At 40.9% G+C, this 20,399-nt stretch overlaps 1 protein-coding gene across 8 annotated transcripts in view; it reads left to right on the forward strand.

Annotated features, from left to right (window-relative positions):
* Positions 1-20,399, forward strand: part of ARNTL (aryl hydrocarbon receptor nuclear translocator like) — a 48,676-nt gene that overhangs the window by 13,675 nt on the left and 14,602 nt on the right. For 3 of the 8 annotated variants that reach the window (XM_039725057.1, XM_039725055.1, XM_039725058.1), the window contains exons 2-9: positions 11,175-11,298; positions 11,991-12,138; positions 14,865-14,885; positions 15,780-15,818; positions 16,166-16,207; positions 17,291-17,448; positions 18,875-18,954; positions 19,936-20,028. In XM_039725057.1, coding sequence (XP_039580991.1) covers positions 11,999-12,138; positions 14,865-14,885; positions 15,780-15,818; positions 16,166-16,207; positions 17,291-17,448; positions 18,875-18,954; positions 19,936-20,028 — 573 coding nt within the window. In that variant the 5' untranslated portion in view covers positions 11,175-11,298; positions 11,991-11,998. Of the gene's footprint in view, positions 1-10,909; positions 11,057-11,174; positions 11,299-11,990; positions 12,139-14,495; positions 14,606-14,864; positions 14,886-15,779; positions 15,819-16,165; positions 16,208-17,290; positions 17,449-18,874; positions 18,955-19,935; positions 20,029-20,399 lie in introns of those variants that run through there. The other 5 variants (XM_039725059.1, XM_039725060.1, XM_039725056.1 and 2 more) reach the window with 4 other exon arrangements.

Below are 20,399 nucleotides of genomic sequence, written 5' to 3' on the forward strand. Positions count from 1 at the left end.
GGGCTGTCCTATTGCTCTAGGCCTTTCTCAAGAAAATAAAGCTTCTACTCCCACTGCAGCAGTGACTGCAGAGTGGATGGAAATACTCCTCTACTGTGCCTGTATATTAATAACTTGCCATTCACAAAAGAGCAGAGAAAATGTCACAATGCAGATGTGGATCAGTGGAAAGGTTTCAGCATACCTTGTCTTGTTCAAACCAAGGAGGGATTTGTGTGTTGAAAACAAATCCTGTGGGAGTGCTGAAAATATCTTGAAAGTGCAGAAAGGCTGTAACAGGAATATTTTAACTGCTTACTGTAGTTGGATAGGACATTTCTTCCCTTCCCCTTCTCTGGCATGTCTCTTCCCCTTGCTTTGAGCTGCTTCTGGGTACCATCTGACCTTCCAGCAAGGCACTTGAGATTTCTGAGCCCCCAGAAGACTGTGCTTTCTCTCAAGTTATTGTTCAGCCTGACGAATTCAACACACTGTACAGGCAGGCTCTGAGGACTTCATAAAAGTCTCTTCTGGAGTACTGGAAGGGAAATCTGGGGTAAGAGTGACAAGAGACTAAAAAAGGAAGTAAAGCCATCCCTTTGGCACTAAGGTGTTCTATCAGTTGTTCTGTGAAACTTTGCTGTGAGGTTTACAGCATTATCTCGTGCTTATCCTGAGCTAGACAAATACAACTTTTTCCAAGCCATATTCTGATGGCTTTTCCCTAAACAATCACTTGATTTGCTCCATCAAGTCTTACTTTGAATGCTGTAATTACAAAAACTCAAAACCAAAACCACTCAAAATGCTGGCTTTAGGGAGGTTCATACTGTAGGGTGTTTGGGGCTCACCTTGAACATGTGTCACATTGCACAGACATTCCATTTTTTCCAAGGAAGAGAGAAGGAAGCGTGAAAAGTAGCTAGTGCTGCAGTAGAAGCCAAGAACATTCACTTAGGTGTTCGGTATATGGTGCAATGAGACTTCTAACTTTACCTTTAATGTCCTGCTGAAGGACTTCTTTGGGTTGGCGTTGTGGTTTCCCTGCCCTGCCATCCCTTGCCTTGTTCCCCAGCAGTCCTGACACTGCCCTGGCTGGACAGGGAGTTGTCAGCTCCAGCAATTCTGCTCCCAGTGTGCTGTGTCAATATTAGTGCTGGCCCGGGGGCCTTGGGAGCTTGCCCTACTTCTCAGTGTTCTCTGTGGCTGCGCTTCCAGCTGCTTTGTGTGGCTCTGCGAAGGGCAGAGTGTGGGATAATGCCCCAGTGGGAGCTGTCACGGCTTGGAAAGGCTGCCTTTCTCAGCCTTAGCAGCAAATCCCTCCTTTAAAATGTGGATTTCAAGTATAGGTGGTGGTGTTACCTCTGGAGTGTCGGATTATGTTCTTTCTGACCCAGAGATGGGAAAACTGAGAGGCGTTTTAAAAACTTTTATTCCATTTTTAGTCTCATGTTTTAATTCACACCATTACAATCAGAAGCCAGCTATTTCCTAATTACAATTCTTTAAAGTGTTTCTTGGCCTATCAGCTTTTTTGCCACATCAGTTTTTTGCCAGCTAACCTACAAATCTATTTCCCACACTGGAGCATTAACCAAGACTTGAAAATGACATATGTATCTTTTTTTAACGTGTGTTTCTTTACGTGTTTTCCGTAGAACAATTTCAGAAGTGCTAAGTTGTTGCAGTGTCAGGGTTTCACTGTTTGATTTGGATTTAACTGGCAAATAGTGTGACTTCAGGAAAGGAAGCTGCCAAGCTTATTTTTGTCAGTGTTTATTGTTGCTCCACCAACAGAGGGACTCCAGTTGCAGGTGCATATGTGGGGAGAAGTTTTCCTAAAACTGGAAATTTTTCAGTCATTTTAGAGTTGCAAATTTCTGTTTCCACACAAACTTTAATGTATACTGTAGCTATGTCATCATTGTACATTATTTTTTCTTTTACCGGATTCTGACTTGTACACTTAACAAAAAGCTGTGATGCTCTCTTATCCAAAAAGGACTGGTAGTATGGGAGAACAAAAATTAAGCTGAGCCTCTAAGATAGTCTGAAGGAAGAAACATAGACATTCACATGGATGTGATGCATTTGTGTTTGACAGCTGATTTTATGTGAAGTAAAAAAGAAACCAGTAATATTTCAAGTGAGCACAAGCTCACTTGAAAGAAACCAGTGGGGAAAAATGAGCCTGTTGAGGATATGTGAGCTAGGGGAAATGGTGGAGAGGCAGCCAGAGGGAGCTTGGTTCCCGGCAGGGTGAGAGTTTCTTCCTTTTCCCAGGGCTTACTTTAGGATGGAAGGGAAAGTGACAGCCTGTTGGCTTCGCTTTGTCAGGCTGCCAGAGTGCTGAGAGCAGGGGTGGCTTCTTCCAGCCAGCAATGAAATCCAGCAGGACCAGAGGGAGTATGCAAAAACTGGAAATGAAAGTATCAGCTATAAATAGAACCACCTGTCTTTGCTCCTTCTGGTGATATTTTTGCCCTCTTGTTCCAATGCTTTGTTCCCTGAAGATATAAAGTATTTAGCTGCAGTTTGGCAGTAGATCTCTGAATGAAAGGTCTTGCACATGCCAAATGTGTTTGGGTTTGTTGTAGTAATAATATGACTGGAAAACAGCTCTGTGCAATATCTTTACAAGTATTTGGACCGGGTGGTTCAACTCAAAAGAAAACTAGGATTTTCACCTTAAGAGATGCGCTTCAGAGGCTAAAAGAAGTGAATAGTGGTTCAATCTATTCAGCTGAAAAATGGCTAACTTCCCATAATGCATGAACTGTAAAAGTCAAGTGAGAAAATATTACTTGGGTAGTATTATTCATGCCATGGCTTGAATGTATTGTCTGGTTCGGATGCCTGCAGTGCTGCAAGTAAGAGGAGGGAAGAAAATGAGCACCTAACAAAAGCCCAGAAGGACTTGGTGGCTGGAAGCTGGAGGAACTAATGGAGTACTAAAACAGTGCTGTGCCAGTGAGAGGATGACTTGAGTTAAAGCTTGTGCTCACTTGAAATGTTAAAGTCAATAGATCCTGTAAAAGTACAAGCAGTAGTTCTGAGCCTAAGGAAGAAGCTCTGGAAGGGTTTCTATGGCATGCCAAGTCACTGATCACAAAATTCTACTTTTGACACAAATGAGGAAGTGTTTTGCTAGGCTGCTGATTCATTTTTAAGACACATTTCTTTGAACTTCCGAGAGGATTTTGCCTTCCTGCCACTGAAGGACAACTTTTGAGATTATAAACTACAGGAAGAATATTTGCTGAGTTGTGAGGATCCACGAGCTTCACTGAGCTGCAGTAAGGAAATTAAATTTGCCCAGATCATATCACAGTCATAATAATGCTTACAGTGTACAGTTGGGCTTTATTCATCATCTCTAGATTAGAAGATGTGCATTTAAACAATATGAAACTTACTTGTTCTGTTTGGCTAATTAAAGTCTTTAAGACCTGTATCTAAAACATCTGTCTGCTGTAAACTGGTGCTCATATTTAGGAGTTGGATGAAATCTTGAAACAAAAAGCTGCATCCTTTGGACTGCAAGTGGAAAAAGGAGCCATGCCCAGCCGTGAGTTACAGAGGCACTGATTGTAAATTCCCACTGTTTGTATAACATGGGGAGCGAGTTAAGTGGCTTACCTACTTGTTATCTTGTATGCTGCTCCTGCTCCAGAAATGTCAGTCCAGCTTGTGTACAGTCCTCTTACAGAGAAATTTCTAATCTTCTAAAAATTTTGGCTTTGAAGTCGACTCTACAGTGCATCTTCTGTTGTTGACAGATCAGAAGTAATGTGTACAGCTTGGGAGGCTTCACAGAACCACTGCTTCCTCAGCTGAGAAGGTTTTTGTTGTTTTGTGGGTTTGGGTGTGTGTTTCTGATCAAAGCATGCTGGAAGTACATAAGCTATTAAAGAAATCAACTTTGGTTAGGTTTTTCCTTGAAGCCTGTTAATGTTGGATAATTGATTTACCCACATGGTAGGAAGGATTTTCCCATCTTTCACACCCTGCTCTGCCTCCACCCTCTCCAGATCCCTTGTCTGGCTTAGGGTTGGTGAGCAAGGACTGCATCCAGTGGTTGTGAAACAGTAGGTCCCTCACACATTAAAGGCTGGACCTGGCTTGGAAACTCAGGACTTCAGCTAAGTTTAGATTGTAGTAATTGAGGGAGTAGATTTCCTTTGTTGAGCCTGGGTCTGTTTTTTTTAACTCTGTCATTACTAAAAGAACAATTGATTTTGATGTCAAATGAGCAGGCCCAAAGGACTTAAAGTTTCTGTTGTCTTTTAATTTTAAATTTTCTCATTCTCCCCAGTCTTGAAAATACAATACTTTGTTTCTTCTCACATATACATAAAATCTTCTGACGGATTGGAATAAATAAATATTAAATATCACATCCTAACATAGATTTTGTAAACTTACATTACCAACATTTAACATTAGTGGACCCTATTTTTAATGTTACTTTGTTCCATAACTTATATTACAGAAATTCTGGGGTGCTGTGCTGAACAACATTTCTGAAGCATTGTTTTGAAGTAAAGGCTTGGGTGTCTTGGGTTTAAATAATTAAAACGCTTCTGACATTGGGCTCAGTCCTTTTTCTACAAGCAGCTGGATTTCTCAGCACGACTGATTTTTATTCCTTTTTATGGAATAATGGCCGTATCCCTTTCCAGCGAAATCAATCTGGATGTTTTAGAACAGCAGGACCTGTTGAAATCCCAAGACATCCAAAGGAGTGTGCTGATTGAGAGTGGATCTTTCATTGACAAACCTGGGTGTAATTCTTAGTGTAACTTTTTTTTACTCTGTAGGAGATCAGCTGTCAGCTTACAGGTGTTGTGTGGCAGCTACACTTTTCTGGTAAAGCCCTCCTTAATGTATCCCTGCTGACATTTGAGGTGAAATATGAACATGTGTTCCTAGAATATCTGTGGTGATCTCAGTGTGTCTATAAAATGTCACGAGGCACCCAGTAACACACAGAGTGTGCAGAGCTCTGGGGCAGAATTTGGTGGTTCCTGCTGTCAGTGGAGACACCTGAAGTGCTGGTTCAGTCTCATTCTGTGTGCTGGGGCTGAGTTCAGGAATTCCTGCAGCACTGGGAGCTCTACCAACTATCTGCTGATGTGAGGACCAGTACTTGGTTCCAGTAGCCTGTAGAGAGGCTACAGTTTGTTTCATGTGTAGAGGTTTCATAAATCCCCTCAAGCCTGGCCTTCCAAGAAAGGCAGGTCTCTTTCTGTTTTCCCTGTGGAAACAGTTTCTTGGAACCTGAGGAGTGCATGTGCTGGCAGATTGATTATTGAAGCAGGCCAAATTCCTTTGGTAACAGCAGCGTGTTAGTACTGATTTCAAGAGTGTGCATCACCACCTTTTCACAAGGGCTTGATTCCCTTGTGATGTTTCCTTTTGATGGCTGCCCAGAATGAAATATGCAAACAGGGCAGCATAAGCTCACTTCAAAGAATAAGAGCTCAAAATGTCTAATCTTGGCCGAGGAGAAGCTTACGCTAGATCAAGCTTTCAGTAATGGTTGCAAACTGGCAAGCTTTGTAGAAACCCTCTTGCAGCTGGGATTCAGTGGGTAGGAGGAGAAGAGAGGCAGACACTCCTGAGATGTGAGGGGAAGTGGAATCTCCTGTGGCTGAGGGTCAGCTGGATAATCAGGATGCTTGTTCTGATGATGTCTCCAGTGGCTGTTCTGTAGAACTTTAAGCTGGACCTTGAGCTCTATGACTACAGGTGTATCCCAGTCCCCTGTTAAGGATAGAAATACTTCATGCATAGCACATCTGGTCTAAACAGGTTTCATTCCTGGAGGTGACATGGGTTGGCTTTGGTTTTGATCCATTTTTCCTTATCTGCTTTGAAGGTGATCCATGCTTCTATCCACAAGGCCTTCCCATGTGACTACACCACCTTGAAGCACATATTTATCTGCTTCACTTAGAAAAGAGCATGAGCTAGGATTTTTGGAGGTTGTTTAATTCTGTTGGATTCTCTTTCCAGAACCAGCCTGTTTTCCTTTCCTTCCATGCTCTCTGAAACTTTATACTTAGAGCTGCAGACAAATGCAAACCTGGGAAATGTGTTTGAGACACCACATGAGTGTGCTACCAAGCAGGGAGATCTCTACAGACCAGAGAGAAGGGTCACCCAAAATCCTATAAAGAACCTTAGGAGGTTAGCAAAGAGAAATGCCAAGTCCTGCACCTGGAGAGGAAAAACCCCATGTCTCAGTACAGATTAGGGACTGAACAGCTGGAAAAGAGCTTGGCAGAAAATGTATTCATGGTTCATGAGCCACCAAGGGTGCCCTTGCAGCAAAGAAGGCCCAGAGCCTCCTGGATTGCATCAGGAGCTGGCTGCCAGCAGGCTGGGGAAGTGATCCTTCCCATTTACTGAGTGCTGCTGAGACACTTCTGTGTTCTGGGTCTAGTTTTGAGCTCCCCTGTGCAAGAGGAAGTTATTTTAGTTAGCACTTATTCTTGGTTTTGAGGCAATGAGAAGCCCTTTGTTAAAGTAGCTGGAAGTAAAGATTGAGGTACTTTCCCTCATAAACGAGGAGAGATAGGAACCAAGACCCCTCTTGATCTGGGAGTCTGTGTTCTGTGAACAAGATAAAATGCATTGTTGTGTGTTTCCATCACCACTGAGAGACTGGAAAGCTGTGAGGTGATGCCATGATGTGACCTGTTCTGCCTTTTCTCAGAGACTGCTGATGAAGAGATGCGTTTGGTGTGGGAGCGTACCTGGACAGATTGATCTACTGAGAAACTGCATGTGGAGTTTTTCTTCTGTTGATTGGAGACTTTTCCCCCTCCATGTCAAATTTGCTTAACTTGTAGCTTTGTGGCTGGTTAAAATTCATGGGCTGCTTCCCTCCAGCCTGCTACTTTTTCCTCAGGAAAGATTGGGAGCAGCTGTTGGAAGAGGGGGTCTCTTGGGCAGCTGAGGCCTGTGCCTCTGCCCTCCACAGAGCAGGGCATCCCCCTGCCCTGTTGTGAGGGGCTGCAGGAGGCTGGGGCAGCTCTGGGTCCAAACATGAGCTGCTGATGTCAGGAGGAGTTCCAAAATGCAGATGTGAATCACAGGCTGCCAGGGGCTGATGGGTATTGGTTTCTCTGGGTCTGGATTGAAGGCACTTGAGACAGTAGTTCATGTTTGGACTCAGATGTTTATTATTTCTTATCAATAAACTAGTCTCACAACCATGAATTCGGCAGCTTTTCATTAGCAAGGCACAAAATGGTCAACAATCTCTTGTTACAAGGTCTTTTAAGACTAAACTATCCAATTAAGAACTGACACCTAGATTATTTTCCCTTTTAACCCAGTAACTGATTCCTGGAAGCCTGCAATGTGGAATTTTCTGCCCAATTACAAAATACCACCCAAACTCATGAAGAAGAAGGAAGAAGAAGGTGAAGAAGAACTACCTGCCTCCACCCTAAAACCTCCATCTTGCTTCATATCTGTTTCTATATTCTAAAATACCAAACTCTTAAGTTTTCCACCCTGTGATATTACACACTTCTAACCAACTACATACTCATTATCCCAGGGCTATCAATCAATTTTGGAAGCCTTCTCCACAGCCTCAGGTCAAATGCAATATTCTCTTGTGGGTCTGTGCCTGTCAGCACAGAAGGTTTAAAATTCTCAGCATCCAGGATTCTAACAGGTGGGCATGCTGAGGACTTGGTGGTAAAAGGGTGACCTCAACAAACAAGCCATGGTCAAATCCCTTTTTTGCACCAGAGAGTGTGGTGAGATGCATCTGCATGTGAGAGGAAGCCACAGGGTTTTTTGTACTCACTCTGTGAGTACAGAGTACTTGCAAATGGTGTTAGGGAGCCATTAAAACCAAACAGTATCAGTATATTGGGAAGATAGGACATATTCTGGCTTAGGTATTCCTTAAGTACTGAGGGCAAAGGAAACGACGCTGTTTTACTTCAGAGGTCTTCCCTGTGATTCCTCTGTATTCCATAATAAAGGCTCAGGTGTTACTTGCAGCACTGAGCCCATGGATTCTGGTCTGCATCTTGAGATCATCCTGGGGACTCTTAGAGTCCTCATGCTGCTGAGCTGAAACCTCCTCACCACCAAGTGCAAGTGTGGTGGGAGCCTCCAGCAGCAGCAAACTGCTGCTAGGGAAGATGAAGAAGTTCTTTTTGTTTTGTACCAGCTTGTGCTGTGGCACTTAACTCCAGCAAGGGAGTACTGCTATGAAGGGAAGTAGATGGTTTCCTTTCTGGGGCTGTTTTTGGTTCAGTCATTCCCCACAGGGACAATGAGTATCTTTACAATGACTTCTTCAGGAAACCACACCACAGTTTTCCTCTGTCATTGCGAAATTGCACTTTTGAGATACGAGACACTCGTGATTCATAAAGTTATGAATTGCATTTCTTTCAGAATAAATCCGTGTGTGCCTTGGACACGGCTGCCTCTTGCCTGGGGGGAGCCAGAGCTGATGGGGCTTGTGGAAAGAGGTCCTGACTCTGGGTGGGTGCTTGGCTCATGGAGCTGACCTACTTTAGCAGTGACCTTGATTTGCTCAGAGGTGTTTGTGTACTCGTGATCAGCTTTGCTGCATGATTAAGCTGGTCACGTGTCATCGCACTTTTTTCTGAAGGGACGAACAGTAAGATTTATTTTTGCTGTCTCATTAGCCTTGTTTCAGGGGATCAGAGCAAGAGGGAATGCAAGGAAGGGGAATCCCAAGGAAGTAGTTCCAAACTACTGTAGAGACAAACTGTCATGGATACAGTGACAAAATGCCATTTGATTCTCCTCTGCAGGAGAATTCAATCAGGAAGTAGAGTCCATGGAATTTTTTTCAAGTAGGTCCTTAGAGTACTTGGGCAGCAAGTTTGGCATCATAAATCAAGGTTTGAACTTTGTTTAAATATATGGGTAACGTTTGTGGTCCTCCTCAGAATGAATTTTTCTTAGGCATTGAGCATTCAGCAGATGGAGGCTGAAAAGACAGAAAATATTCAATTTCCTAGAATTTTAAGAAAGCCTTGTGAAAAATAATTTCTCTGAACTGTTCACTATTTAGTGGGGCATGCTGATTTTTGCTCTGATCATTGAGTTGACATCTTCTTAACTTTAAAACTCATTTCAAGAGACATGCATGGTTCTTAACTCCTGTAATGCTAAAATGTAGGACTGTGATTGTTAGGACTGGCTGGGCATTTGGGACATGGTAGAGAAAGGGCTGACTGAAAATTAAATTGAGAATTCTGCTCTCTATGTATTTTTTTCTGCTCAGATGGTCAAGACACTTAAAATAGCTGCTTTGAAACTATCAAATATAGACAGGTATAAAATAGCACAGCTAAATGGATACTTGATTTAAATTTTTTTTCTATAAAGCTGATATGATCTTTTTGTTTGAGATGAACAACAATTTGGTTTTTGCATTGGTGCATGGTGACTTGTGCAGTGTTCTGGTTCTGAAGCTAAAATGCTGACTGTTGCAGGCATTCTTAAAGAGAGAGGACTGGGGTAAACTTACAAACCCTTTTTCCCCCATCCCCTTTTCTCTTTGTTCCTTCCAGCTCATCCCAGCCTTCTGTCAGAGGTCATCATAGGTGGTCCACGAAGTTACCTAATGTAGTAAAATGTGAGTTCAGCCAGCACCCTCGCACAGAGGGGTGTTCAGAAACACACTAAGTTTGGCTATAACTAATTTCTGCACATCAACTGACACTGAAGATAAGGAGCTTGGGTCTGGAGCTAGCACAGAGAAATGGCCAGTGACTGGTTTTACTGGTAAATTTTGATGCAGCAACCCAATCCACCACAGTAACACCATTGAGTCTGAAGCTGCTGGGGCTAAGAGAGACAAAGCAGACAGCTGGGAAAATAGGGAGACAGTAGGGCCTGACCTACAGATGGCTATGTGAATGAAAGCCTTGCAAAACAAATGTGGTCATGGATTCAATGGCATTTCATAATTTGACTTAAATTTGTACTGATTTAGCTTTGGTCAGTTCTGGTGCCAGCTGGCCTTTTAATGTGCCTCTACCAGTATGTCCACACATCCTCAAAAATGGAAAAGGGATTAGGTTATTTGGGAAAGGACCACAGAGGAGTTGTTGGGTGAGATGGACAATGAGCCCTCAGCAACAGTTTGGATGCTCTGCTGCTGGACCAACAGTGATCCTCCCTTCAGTAGTTGGTGGTACCCAGACACTGACTTTCCAGACCTTACAGTGCCAGGACCAGAAATTTAGATAATTTAGGCTTGTGAAATTCTGAATTTGCTGTTCTGGCAGAGCTGAAGAAAGTGATAACAAGCAACTTTAGATTTTTTTTTTTTTGCCTAATAATTCATACCATGTCTACATACCTGCTTCAGCAGAATTGGTTACAGTGTGATCACGTTGACAGGATGTTTGGCTTGTAAACTTCTGAGAGTGCCATGGGAGCTGCTTGTTCTGTGTACTTGGGCAGTCAGGATGCTCACAGGCTCATCAGCCAGAAAACTCTGTGTCCAATGGACTTTGGAAGTTTTCTTGCAGGAGGAAAATGTCCATTTCTAAATCTTCCACAGCAAGTTTTGCTGAAAAACTTGGTTTGTGACAGCAGCGTCGAAGGAAAGGATATCCACATGTTTGTAGTGCAGTTGGGAGACATATTTGAGGGCTTGAGTTGTAGTATGGCATGTGCATTTTGTATAAAACTTGAAGCCTGCAGAATAAAACCATGTTTAACCCCTGTCCTTCGAAGATGCTAACTGCTGTTACAGTGGAAAACAAAACAGTAAGCCAAGCCTAAACCTAGGACCACCCTTAGAGTAAGGCAGTAAGTCTGTCCTTTGCTCTGTGACAGCAATTTAACACATTCTGGGAGCACCTGGCAGCAAATGTGCTCATGATTGTCATCCTGTGATCGTTGTGAGCAGAGGGGCTTTGTGCAAAGACCAGAGCATGGTAAAAAGGGCCCAAAAGGAGGTGGTGCCAGAGATTCCTTCTGCCCAAAGTTTGGTCCATTGGAGATGCACATCCCAACAGCTAACCCTTTGGATGGATGGATAAAGCTTCTACACTCTGTAAGGAAATGCATATTTGATCCCTGGGTTGGAAACATCTATTGCTTTTGTAAACTGTGTCTAAACCAATTGTTTATAAGGTGTTTTTTTAAACTTGCTGGTTTTTCCTCCCATTCAGGTTTTTGAAAGTAATTGACCAACAGAACATGAGGCAAGGAAGAGTTCTGAGATTATCAGCTGCTTTGGGCTGAGCATCATCATCTTTGCCCAAGTGGATTTAGGCTTCCAAGACAGGCCTTCAGGTAAAACCTCTTCTCTTTCACAGTTGGTGCTATTTAGCAGGGAACTTTTCACAGAGTTTCTTCCAACAGTGTAGTTATTTGCAGTCTGGAGGATTAAATACTGAGGATTTGAATTACTTGTGGTCTAGAGGATTAAAAAGCCAATTAGATTAATTTGTACCTTTTACTAGACTTCTTTGACCACCATCTTTGGGTTATAATATTTGTATTTGTAGAGTCTGCTGTGCAGATGTGTTTATTTCTATAGAAATGTTCTGAATTCAGTGGAAATAGAACTTCAAAAGTTTGTGAGCTCTTATATGGTCTTCATATGCAGAGACACATTAAAGCAAGTGTTCAGTGTCAGAAATATTCCTGTTAGAAAGAGGCAATTGACTGGCCAGGTAACACAAGAGTAAGCTTGGTTTAGTTCAAGATCATTCTGACAAATCTTTAGAAACAATTGTGTTACATAATGTGTTTTGAGAATGGTCATGGTTTGTGTGCAATGCTGCATACAGCAGTAACTGGAAAAGGAGAAATTACCTGTTTTTTTTACAGGAAGAGGGAAAAATAGAAACTGATTGTTGCAGTTTTTTAAGACTGCTAAGTTTGAGATAACTTTTTTGGTTAAAAATATGTAAGTATCTGCTTATATTAATGCAGTGTTTTTTTGGTTGGGGGGTTGTTTTTTATTTCTTCCCTGATGTTAGACAGTCCAATGGCAGACCAAAGGATGGACATATCTTCTACAATTAGTGACTTTATGTCACCAGACCCTGCTGACTTGATCTCCAGTTCCCTTAGCACTTCAGGAATGGACTGTAATAGGAAAAGAAAGGGAAGCTCAACTGATTATCAGTAAGTTGGATTTCTCTTGATTTAGTACTGCTAAGAGGAGGTGGCAACACAACAATACAGTGGGGAAGACTATAGACATATTTATAGCAGTTTTTAAATAACCTCTTCTTCACAATCTGCTTTAAAGGTTTTAATAAAGAAGAGAGCTACTGTGCACTAAGAGCCAAGTTCATTATTTAATAATAAAAATAAATCTGTCATCTCAGTGCAGAATTGAGGATTATCAGATGGGGTAAGGCTGAGGAGAAAAACTTCTGGCTGGTGGGGGAATGGAATTAGTACTGATGAAATGTACTGTGTGGAGGTTGATTATATTGACCATTTACATAGGAAGTACAATGTCTGACTAACAGAAGGAGAAGATAATGAAATTATTGGAAAGTGGAAGCAAAACTAGGAGTAGTTCCTTTTCTTCACCTATTTTTTGCCTATTTAGTCACTTCCTATCAATGTGCTGCCAGCCTTTACCTGATGAAGCTATTTTGGTCTCTCTTTTGACTATGAATCTGAACAGTCTCTGGTTTGAGGTATTAGAGCTGTCTTTCTTTTAATCAACTGGTTTAATCTTGTAGTGGTTCTCAGCTGTAGAAGGAGATCCTACCACCTCTGCTGTAGAGCAGTGAAGGGCACAGCAGAGTTTGTGAGACTCCCAGACCTGTAATGTTTCCTGCAACCTACTTACTGCAAGTGCCTGTGCAAGCCTCCTCTGCATTGTAACTTTGCAAAGTGTGGCTGCAGGGGAACTTGTGAGTGGCCACATCCATTATTCATCCAGCCACAGAGTCCATTTTTACGTAACTTAGCTCAGATTTTATTGCTGAGGGCCTTTGGATTGTTGGCAGCTCTTTTTACGAGGAGGAGCACAATTTTTAATCCCTGCTGAGCATCACAATTAAGAATTAGATTCTTTTTAGAGAACTTAGATACAAAATATTTAAATAGCTCTCTGAACTGCCTTTAATCTCCCTGAGAAGCATATGTGTCCCTCTAGCTGAATTGACTACCACAAAATTGAGTGACCACCCTCAATCCTACCATCTTCCTTTTGTCTAGAAAGGATTTCTCCATTTCTGTTCCTCTGGGTAGGACGCATTACTGAAGTCCTCTTTTCCAAAAGACAGCTTGTTCTTGTAAGGTATAATTCTGCCCTTTAGGTTTTGTGTGCATCTTTAAAAATGTGTGAAAACTCTGTTTCCCTGAATCCTTAGTGAAAAGAGTTTATTTTGTAGTCATACACGACATGCCACTACTTAGCACGTAGTCATACCATAGTTCATTCTGTGTTGCAAAGTAAATGGTGGCTACTAAATGTTCCTCTTGGAAAGCAGAACTTAAGGGAGACTACCTTGACCCCTCCTTATATGTGTATGTATGGGAAAATGTTCAGAAATGCTATCGTTCAACTTCTGCTACCTGTTAATGATTTAATTACATAAATTATCCAAGTGCCCAGTTTGGTGCTTCCTGTACCAGTGAAGCCAGGGAATAAGGGAAGCAGAACCAGTGTTTTAGGGTGGTTCTTTGATCATCTCTTGAATACAAGCAAGAGGAGTCATCAGCTGCAATTTCAGCTCTCTACAGCAGCTTTTTAGTTCTTTCTGCTGCAATTCCTCCAGGAAAATCCCTGCCCAGCTTACTGCTGTCACTTCAGCAAGGGCTGGTCAAATGCTGTTGTCCAAGGCTTCATGCACAGGACTGTGAACAGTAAATTTTGCTTGGGATTCATGCTTGCAATTGAAATATCACATGATGAGAAAATAAACTACCCGGTTGCATTAATAACTTACCTTGTATCTCTTCTAAATTTGGCTTTCTGGGGGTTTAAACACAAACATCCCAGAGCTAAAGGTGATGTCACAAGGGCTGCTAAATTGTGAGCAGCAGGAGTTAGTGGCTAAGACAATAACTCAGGTGTGCAGACTGGGATATTTAGCATCATTATTAATGTTATTTTAAAACTAATCACAAAGATAATTCATCTAAGAGTGCAGTGAATACATGAAAGGCTCTTGGGTTTATTTTTAAGAGGGCTCGTGTCCAGTGTTGAACAGGAATAACTAGTATGTTATTGGCTGAGATGAGAAGGCTTTTTCATAAGGCTTTTATAAAACATAGCCTCTTATCATGGTAAAGCTCAGTGGTATTTCAGGTCACTTTACAGTCTTGGAGTGATGCCAGCAGTTATTTGCATGTAGAAATTCTGTTTAATTTCCTTGTGATATCATAAAGTGTTTATACAGTTCAGCTTGGGACTTAAGACTAAAGCAAAATGTGCATCTATCCTGCTGGGCAAGAATCAAAAACTGAGAAACTTGGGATACTTTATTTTTATTTTTATGTTTTATTTCTGGCCTTAGAGTCCTCTGAAATCCCATTTATCTAACCACAAGGACAACACGCATAAAGCACAGATCTTTCCTTTCTGAAGATGAAACAATATCTCAATGATTTGCATAACATAATTTAGGTTAGTTGTTTTATTAGTTTTTCACATTAAGTGTAATGAACTATGCTCTCTTTTCTTAAAAAGCAGAATTATTCTTTCAGAAAGTAGATTAATTTGAACAAGCTTGTTTCTTTAGAAAAACGCTCACTGCTATTGTCCTGTTTTCATTGTGCTTTTCATTTCAAATAGAATCTGAATTAGCTTGAGAACTTCAGCAGAAAATGTAAGACATTGTTCTTATTTCCTATATATGGTGTATTTTATTTTTCTTTCTTTTCAGACTCGATGGCTTTCCTTTTGAGTAAGTATAAATATTTTGGTAATTGGTAAACCTTAAAAAGATGCCCAGTGTTTTCTCCCCTACCTTTTTCTGCCATAGACTTAAAATTCATAGGTAGAAATTAAAACAGAATGAGTAGGCCTAGGAATGTCCATATGAGCACAGTTGTACAGATTTATGTAAGCCAAAACATCCTCTCCTAGTTATTTTGTCTAAAAAAAGATGTGTCATCATGAGCATTTAGCTTTTTTTACCAAGTGCAGCTATGAAAACTTACACTCTCCTCTCCTGCTTAGTTGTGCACATGTGGCTACAGTATTAAATGTAATGAGGGGGATTATTTCTATTCTTCATTCCTCTCTCCTTGCTTCTTTTCTTCATGTTGAAACAAAAGCAAACCATGTATCTACACTGAAAGTTGCACTAATTTCCAGTGTGCCTGGTTAGTTTCACACAGACTTTTATTCTCTCCTTGCATTTGGCCACCTCCAGTGGTGTGTTAATTTAGATTATTACCATTTTCTGCCCCAAAAACAACGACTATAAGGCAAAATGAGCTATAGAACATAAAGGCATCTGCACAAGGTTGGGTTTTTTCCCCCTCCTTTAGTTAACTGAAAAACATTTTTGTAACAGATGATATCTTTGAACTGCAGCATGTTTTACTGTCAAACACATCAAACTGTGCCATTTAGTGAGTTCTGAAGGAGACACAACTAATTTAAGAAAATGTTTTAATGTTACAAAAACCACACAGCTTCCTTAGTCTTTCCAGGTTGTTGTTTTTATACTCCTATTTTTGCATTTGTGATTTAGAGGTGGCAGGAATACTTGATTGTGACTTTATGGTGGTTGGATAACAGTTCTGCTAGTCCTGCTGAATTTGTGATGTGTTGCTTTGTTCTGTTTCTGCAGGGAAGGTATGGATACAGATAAAGATGACCAACATGGAAGGTACTGTTGATACTGTCACTGAAATCTCAGTTCCACAGTTCTGACACAGGATCCTGACTGTGGGATGCCTGTTCTCAGTGTCACTGTGGTCCCAAATTATTGCTTTGCTAGGATGAAGCAATAATCTAAACAATCTTAGTTTAAACAACATGGAGCAGACAGGCTAAAACACCCCCTAGTCTGAGGTGCAATGTTATAGACACTGAACTTGGCTGTAGAAAGGTTAAGTAAACATTCAAATTCTAAAAAAACTGATCTTAATGAGAATCAGTAGGATGTGAGATGCAGGAAAAGAGTTGGGTTGAGTGCTTTCAACACTGTAACTCTGTGATGTCATTTCTCAACAGATTGGAGTATGCAGACCAACAAGGCAGGATAAAAAATGCAAGGTAATGCTCTAAACAGATATTTTTCAAAGCACTGTCTCTTGCTTTTTGCCATGTATGAATTATTTGTGCATATTTCTTCTGAAAATATCTTTTTCTAGCTTTGACCTTCCCTTATTTTTCAATATCTTTGCACTGTTGACATTTTTCATTAAGTTTGCATAGAGTGAAACAACTAATTTGGTGAGTAACTTGGTTTTAGTCACCTCATTGCTGTTTAAATTTAAGCCAGATATGTTTCTGGTAATGTTGCATTCTTCATCTCTCTTCTTTCAGACTCAATAGTGTGTTATGAAAGTGTTAGCAGTGAATCTTAATATGGGAAAATATAAACCTGACCAACACTGGGTGTGTTTTCTGGCTTGTGCTTGTGCAAGCAAGTTTGTGCTGCAGCCTTTCCTGTTGCTTGTAACCGTTCTTTACCCAAACAATTCACATCAAATGTCTGAAGAGTGTCTGCTGTCCTTTCCATGAGGATAACAGGGAGCTCACTCACCCTGAGGTGTAGCATTCACATTTGATGAAAAATCCCTTTGCTCAGGATTTTTCTCCTGGGAAGCTGAAAAGCCTCAGAGAAAAAGGGAAACAATTCTTATCTCATTTGCTTCTCCTGTGTTTTGCTCCTTTGGAATGTGGTTGGAGATTGTTTACCCACAGGTGATTGTTTCATTGGTTTTTGGTGTGGGTTGTTTTGACTCAATGGCCAGTTTGGGCCAAGCTGTGTTGGACTCTGAGAGTCACGAGTTTCATTATTATCTTTTTAGCCTTCTGTAAGTATCCTTTCTGTATTCTTTAGTATAGTATAGTTTAGTATTCTTTAATATAATATAGTACCATAAAATAATAAATTAGCCTTCTGAGAGCATGGAGGCAGATTCATCATTCCTGCCTTCGTTGGGCACCCCACAAATCCAATACTGAGGAGGTTGCTCTGGGCATTGCTCCTGTGCTTGATGAGACATCAAATGCCCCAAGAGTGCCTGCTGTCCTTTCCGTGAGGATAGCAGGGTAGCTCTCTCACCCTGAGGAGGTTGCTGTGGGCATTGCTCCGTGTGCTCACGTGCCCTGCTGTGTGTGTGTGTGCAGGGAGGCTCACAGCCAGATCGAGAAGAGGCGCAGGGACAAGATGAACAGCTTCATAGACGAGCTGGCCTCGCTGGTGCCCACGTGCAACGCCATGTCCCGCAAGCTGGACAAGCTCACCGTGCTCAGGATGGCTGTCCAGCACATGAAAACACTTCGTGGTGAGTTGCCTGGGGCCATTCCAAGTGGCATTTCCCCAAAGCCACGCTTTTCCTCTCCCTTTTTTGCCAAAAAGGAGTAAGTTAATTAATTTTGGAAGGATTCCTCCCTTCTCTTAGCATCTGATGCTCAGTGTTCATTCACAGCTTACTAGTTCATGGTCCAGTAAATACCCTGATGTGACTGGGGAACTTGGGGGTGAGAAAAGAATAATTTTCCATCATGTGGCCCATTGATCACTACTGCCAGACTCCACAGCACCAAGGCACCTGGGGCAGGTGGGGAGAAGGAGCAAAGGGCTTAAGGGCAGTGCACACTTAATTCTGGTGCAGTATTGAGCACTGCTCTAAGCAGGAATGTACCAAGTGGTTGGATAGAGAGATTACATTTTAGGTATGCTATTCCCACAGGACTTCTAAGGTTTTGTGTTTGTACCTTTAGCTCTGTGTGAAAAAGAATAGAGAGTACCTTGAAAACTTAATTTTGGTCTTTTTGACCAGTTTCTGTTGCAAGCACTTAAAGGCAAACACACAGGTTTGGAAGAGTTGTGGTTGTGAGAAATCACTGTGTGTTCCTAAAGCTTCATATGAGTGAATCAGTGTTTGGGTACAATCAGTTGGTGCTGGTGTTAAAAGCTTTAGGCCTTCAAGGAATGCACTACTGAGAAAAAAAAAGGGATGCAGATAGTGGTAAAAAAGATCCTGGTGATTGTTGCCATTTCTAGGAGAGCTGCTGCCCTCAGTCATATTTAGTCTTGCAGTTTTGGAAGGCTTAACCTTCCTGCCACTGTCACTTGATGAGTTTAATACTTTATAACACTTCAGTGGTTACTAATTTGACTCTCCTCTGCATTTATGAAGGGAATAGAATGAGAAGAATTAGTCTTTAATAAATAGCTGCCTCATTTGTTGCCAATTTTGGGGTTTTGGCATTGTAAGATGATGTCATTGTAATGCTGGGTTTTATCTTTGGCTTGGAATGAGAGAATTGATTTGTAAATTCCTAAGTGATGATTTGTTTACATGAGCTTGTTATGTTTTACTGAGTTATAAGGAGAAGAAATAGTTTGAATGCTTTTATTCTTTAATATCTTACTTTTATAATTTCTAATTCTGAGACTAGGCCATAAATCAAGGACAAGCTTTGGGTTCAAACATATGTCAAGGAATACTTTTATATCTCAGAGGCATTTAATTTGCATTTCTGCCCCATGCAGTACTTGTGTCTGAAGCAAAAAAAAGCTTAATCCTTTTTAATATCAAGTTAATATCAACAGGGCTCATGTTGATAGTAAAACAAAACCAAAAAAGTTCACTTTAAAGAGCTCCTGCAATGAACAGCAGTCTAAGAAGGAGCCAAAAGAAGATTGCTCATTTAAGTGTGTAATGTTGATGGTGTGGGAATTGTTTGTTTTGTTGTTTTCTTTAGGTGCTACAAACCCATATACAGAAGCAAACTACAAGCCTGCTTTTCTATCAGATGATGAATTAAAACATCTTATTCTCAGGGTATGTTCCAACTTTTAATTAAGAGATATTAATATCTGTGACTGTAGCTCTCCCAAAGCCCACCACCAGTATTTTTCTACCTTGTATCTCAGCTTAAAAATGTTTTGATTATGGAGGATAATTAAGAAATCTGGAGCCTGCTTCACAGAGTCAGTGAGTTTAATGATGACTAGCATTCTTAATTTAAGCAGAAAGATTGAAGAGGGGGATTTAGATGGGAACTATTGGAATCTTCAGTTATTACATGTACAAACCAAAATCACATGAATAGTTTTCTTACAGACTTGCTGCCCTGGCTAACCTTGCCATGATTTTCAGTGTACAATGATACAATGAACACTTTTTAATTGAGGTCACTGATGTAACATGTCTTGGTGTGTATGGCTGCCTGCTGTTACACTCCTTTTATAGTGTGGAGAGCTTCTCTCATTAGTCAGTAGTTAAGCTCTTCTAGTGGCTGTGTAATTGTTGAAGCACTGCAGTGTCCACATGCAGCATATGCAGAATTTCATTTCTGCAGCATTGTGACTCTGAAGATACATAATTGCTTGTGTGTGACTAAAAGACAATACTTTGCAAATAGGAATTAGTTGCCTCCAGGCACAGAAATAAATATCCACGTTATGGTTGGTTTCTAAAAGAGGAGCTTTTTTAAGTACAGTTAAAATAACATTTTAATTTGAAGGCATTATTAAACATAATCATAATATTATTGGACAAGACATGGGTTCTTTCTTCTCATAAAAGTTATTTTACATTCTGGGCACAATGCCCAGAATTCTGCCAAAAATGTTTGCAGATGCAAAAAAGCCCCTTCATTGTAATTTTACTTTTTTTCCTGTTGACTCAGTTACCTCTAAATGTTAAGACAGCTCTCCTAGTGTAGAAATTCTACTGTACACAAAGTGCTTTTAAAGGTTATAATGATGCAATGTGGATGTATAACTTGGGATTTGACTTTCCCCCCACCCCCCCGATTAGGCAGCAGATGGATTCCTTTTTGTTGTGGGCTGTGACAGAGGAAAGATACTGTTTGTTTCAGAATCTGTCTTCAAGATCCTCAACTACAGTCAGGTATTCTTTTCCATTTTAAGTACCTTAAAAGATTTGAGAGCTTTTTGATAGTTATGCCTTTATCTGGGGGATAGGTATGAGAAGAGTCTGACTTGAAAGCTGAGAGGTGTTGCAAAGAGAGAGAGCTTTTCTCTGCCATGTCATTAGAGAAGATTGTTTCTGGTTTCCATTCAAAGCAAGAGGTGAAAAGGAACTAAATTTAATTCACTGATTGAAGCATTATGCTCAACGATTTACCCTCAGGCTTGCAAAAGCATTACCTATTTGAGAGTGTAAGCAAATATTGAAACATCAGTCTGGGGTTTTTCCAGTAGCATCACATGGATTTTTCAGCTTAGTTTTCTCTCTGCCTGTTCTGGTTTTGCTTGCAT

Source organism: Passer montanus, unplaced genomic scaffold (genome assembly GCF_014805655.1).
Source record: "Passer montanus isolate IOZ18808 unplaced genomic scaffold, ASM1480565v1 scaffold54, whole genome shotgun sequence".
Taxonomy (NCBI): Eukaryota; Metazoa; Chordata; class Aves; order Passeriformes; family Passeridae; genus Passer; species Passer montanus.